Source organism: Crocodylus porosus, unplaced genomic scaffold (genome assembly GCF_001723895.1).
Source record: "Crocodylus porosus isolate Cpor-Errol unplaced genomic scaffold, CroPor_comp1, whole genome shotgun sequence".
Classification (NCBI taxonomy): Eukaryota; Metazoa; Chordata; order Crocodylia; family Crocodylidae; genus Crocodylus; species Crocodylus porosus.
This window is the reverse complement of record NW_017728906.1, coordinates 3,724,601-3,727,605: the sequence shown is the minus strand read 5'-3', so window position 1 is coordinate 3,727,605 and position 3,005 is coordinate 3,724,601. Positions and strand designations below refer to the sequence as shown.

Genomic DNA, 3,005 nt, shown 5'->3' with positions numbered 1-3,005 from the left:
CGGGCCTATAGTTGGCCGGGTCCTCTCTCTTCCCTTTTTGGAAGATGGGGACCATGTTAGCTATCTTCCAGTCATCTGGCACCTGGCCCGAGCACCACAAGCGCTCATAAAGCCGTGCTAAGGGCCCTGCAATAACCACAGCTAGCTCCCTCAACACCCTAGGGTGGAGAGCATCTGGACCCGCTGACTTGAACATGTCCAGCCCCTCCAGAAGCTCTCTAACCCTTCTGGAGGGTTATATTATGAGATATATCTTGTTATCTCTTCCATCTACTTCACATTTGTTTATTATTTGTATAACTCTCAAAGCATGGAAACAGCTTCTGCAGCTTTTCTAAATAACTTTCAACTCACATTTTATTTATTTTGATGATGTAGCACCTACTCCAAAAGTTTATTTTAACAACTCCTAAGGGACACAAAACACTAGCAGCATATAGCTAGAGATGGGTAGTCAATGCATTTATTTCTATATACAGAAACTGGCAAGATATGCATTTACTTCTACATGAAATAAATGAAGTACCAGAGAAATTAACTATCGGGTATAGACAGGCTGAAAGCATGTTTAAAATATTGTTTATCAAGGCAGTTTAAAAGGGAGCCCGCCATGAACAGTCATTTACACTAAGAGACAGCAACAAAAAGAGTGGTGCTACACTGGGACGTAAAAGACATCCTACATGATGGTATCAGTCAGCCAGCATCAAGAAGCAAAGTCCAGTTATGGCTCCAAAAGCAATTCTGTTCTTTAAAAAAACAGAACAAAAAGAAAAAAACCCTAAGTGAGCAGCTTGAAACAGCTGGAGACGGGATACCAGCATGGCATCTGTGTATGTTAGGTTGTCCAGCTTCTCATTTGTGCTACCTAAAGAACATTAAAAAAACTGTAAGGTGGCACAAATGCAGAGCAAATAGATGTCCTTATGTTTTTTTAGGCACATGACAGGAAAATCAGTGGTGCAACAAAATGTAGAAAGAGACTCTGCTGCTTTACTGCAGTGGACACTGCAGCTAGTACCTTGGGGCACTTTCCCCACTCAGTTATCTCCCCTGGGGCCAGCAGGGCCAGGGGAAAAAACACTTTAAGTCAGCTGCCCTTGATCCATGCCATGGCTCTGGAACAGGGAGGGGAAAAAAAAAAATGTTCCTCTTTTCAGTCAGCCCCCCAGGTAGGGGAAAACTCCTACTCTCCCCACTGCCCTGAACCCAAGCCATGGGTCTGGGGCAGCAGGGAAAAAGCACTTTCCTGACTAGCCAGCTTGGCTCAGCGGGGAGGCAATCCTGGCTATCCCCCTGCTCCAGACCCACTCCATAGGGGCAGCAGGGGAAGTGCTTATGGAGCTGCTGGGGTGGCAAACACCCAGCACTCCTGGTGCCCCAAACTCATGGGTCTGGGGCAGCAGGGAATGTGGGGCATTCCCCCCACAGGGCTGGGGGAATCAAGGAAGCTACTTCCCAGCTACTTCAGCTCCACAGGGAGGGTGGGGGGAGCAGGTCTGGGCAGCAGAGAAACCACCACTATGGGCCGGACGAAGGGTGAAGGGAATCAAGTGACTGCTCCCCCAGGAACATCGATTTCTAGCCCCACGAGTTCGACAGGTGGTAGCCCCTGACTGTGCCACTTTATTTCATGGCACTTCCCTGCCTGCTGCCCAGTGCCCAGGTTCCCCTGGGCCTGGGCAGCATGGAAAGGGCTTCCTCCTTCAGTTCAGCCACCGGGGGGGGGGAGGCTCCACTGCAAAGTCAATGCCTAGCCTAACGGGCAAACGGGGAAGGGTGGGGGCCGCCACGAGGCCAAGCGAAGTGACGTCACGGGGACCGAAGGGAAAGGGGCGCTCTCACCTCGAGGCTGCGCTGTAGCTGCGCCGCGTGCGGAGCGGTCTTGGCAGCGCGGTACTGGGCCGCGGCCAGCAGCAGCGACTTCATGCAGGCCGCCGCGTCCGCCGCCATCGCGCCGCTGGGCTTACGGCCGCGCCCCTCCGCCCGCACTCGTATTCAGCGCCAGTACCGCCATTGGGCACCCGCGGCCCAGTCAGGGGAGAGCGCGGGAGCCCCGCCCCGCTCGCGGGGCATGCCGGGAGTAGCGGGCCCAGCTCCCCATTTCCTCAGCGAGGAGCTGCCGAAGCCCGCTTGAGGCTGCGTGGCGGGGGTGGGGTGGAGCTGCGATGACGTCATGGGGCAGGGCTGTGGTGAAGTCAAGAGGGTGAGGGGCCGGAAAGGCGGCTGCTCTTGCCTGGGATGAGGGGGATGGGGGAGGGGAGAAATTGCTGTGTTACAGTCCAAGCGCGACAGAAAAGCATCTAATAATTAAAAATGGTCAGTAAAACACACAAATAATAATAAATGAAAAATGGTCCGATAAATAGATAAATCAATAAAATGATCTATAAAATAAATAATGCTAAATAAGTAAAAATGGTCTAATAAAATAAATCATAAACAAAATGGTCCAATAAAACACATACTAATAAATTAAAAATAAAAGTGGCCTAATAAAATAAAAATAAATGAATATTGTCTAATAAAATAATAAATGCATCAAATGGTCCAATAAAATAATAATAAATGCAGAGGGTCTAATAACGCAAATGATAAAAATGGTCCAATAAAATAATTATAAATGGTCAAATAAAATAATAGATGCCTTAAGTGGTCTAATAAAACAAGCAATAATTCTAATATTATAAAAGCCTACGTCTGTCTGTCTGTCTGTCTGTCTGTAACGCTTTATTCGCACTCTGATTGGCTGACAAACCACCAGAGTGTGAACAAGCATTTGAACAGGAGGAGGACCAAGCCCAAGCCGCGGGAGAATCCATCCCACCGTGGCAGGGTGAGCAGCATGATGGCAGGCCGACTCAGCCATGATGGGGGAACTGGAGGAGCAGGCTGGGAGCAGGGTGGGCGAGGAGTGGGCCAGGGCCTGAGGTGGGGAAGAGGCTTGCTCCTGGCCTGTTTCGGCCGCTGCCGTGACAGGCTGGCTTCTCTCTCAGCTCAGGCCC

General features: G+C 50.3%; 1 protein-coding gene across 1 annotated transcript in view; it reads right to left on the bottom strand.

Moving 5' to 3' along the window:
• Nucleotides 1-2,105, bottom strand: part of KIAA1524 (KIAA1524 ortholog) — a 32,014-nt gene extending 29,909 nt beyond the window's left edge. The window contains exon 1 of the mRNA XM_019528608.1: nt 1,846-2,105. Within this exon, the coding sequence (XP_019384153.1) occupies nt 1,846-1,953 (108 nt within the window). The 5' untranslated portion in view covers nt 1,954-2,105. The remainder of the gene's footprint in view (nt 1-1,845) is intronic.
• Between the last annotated feature and the right edge of the window lie 900 nt (nt 2,106-3,005).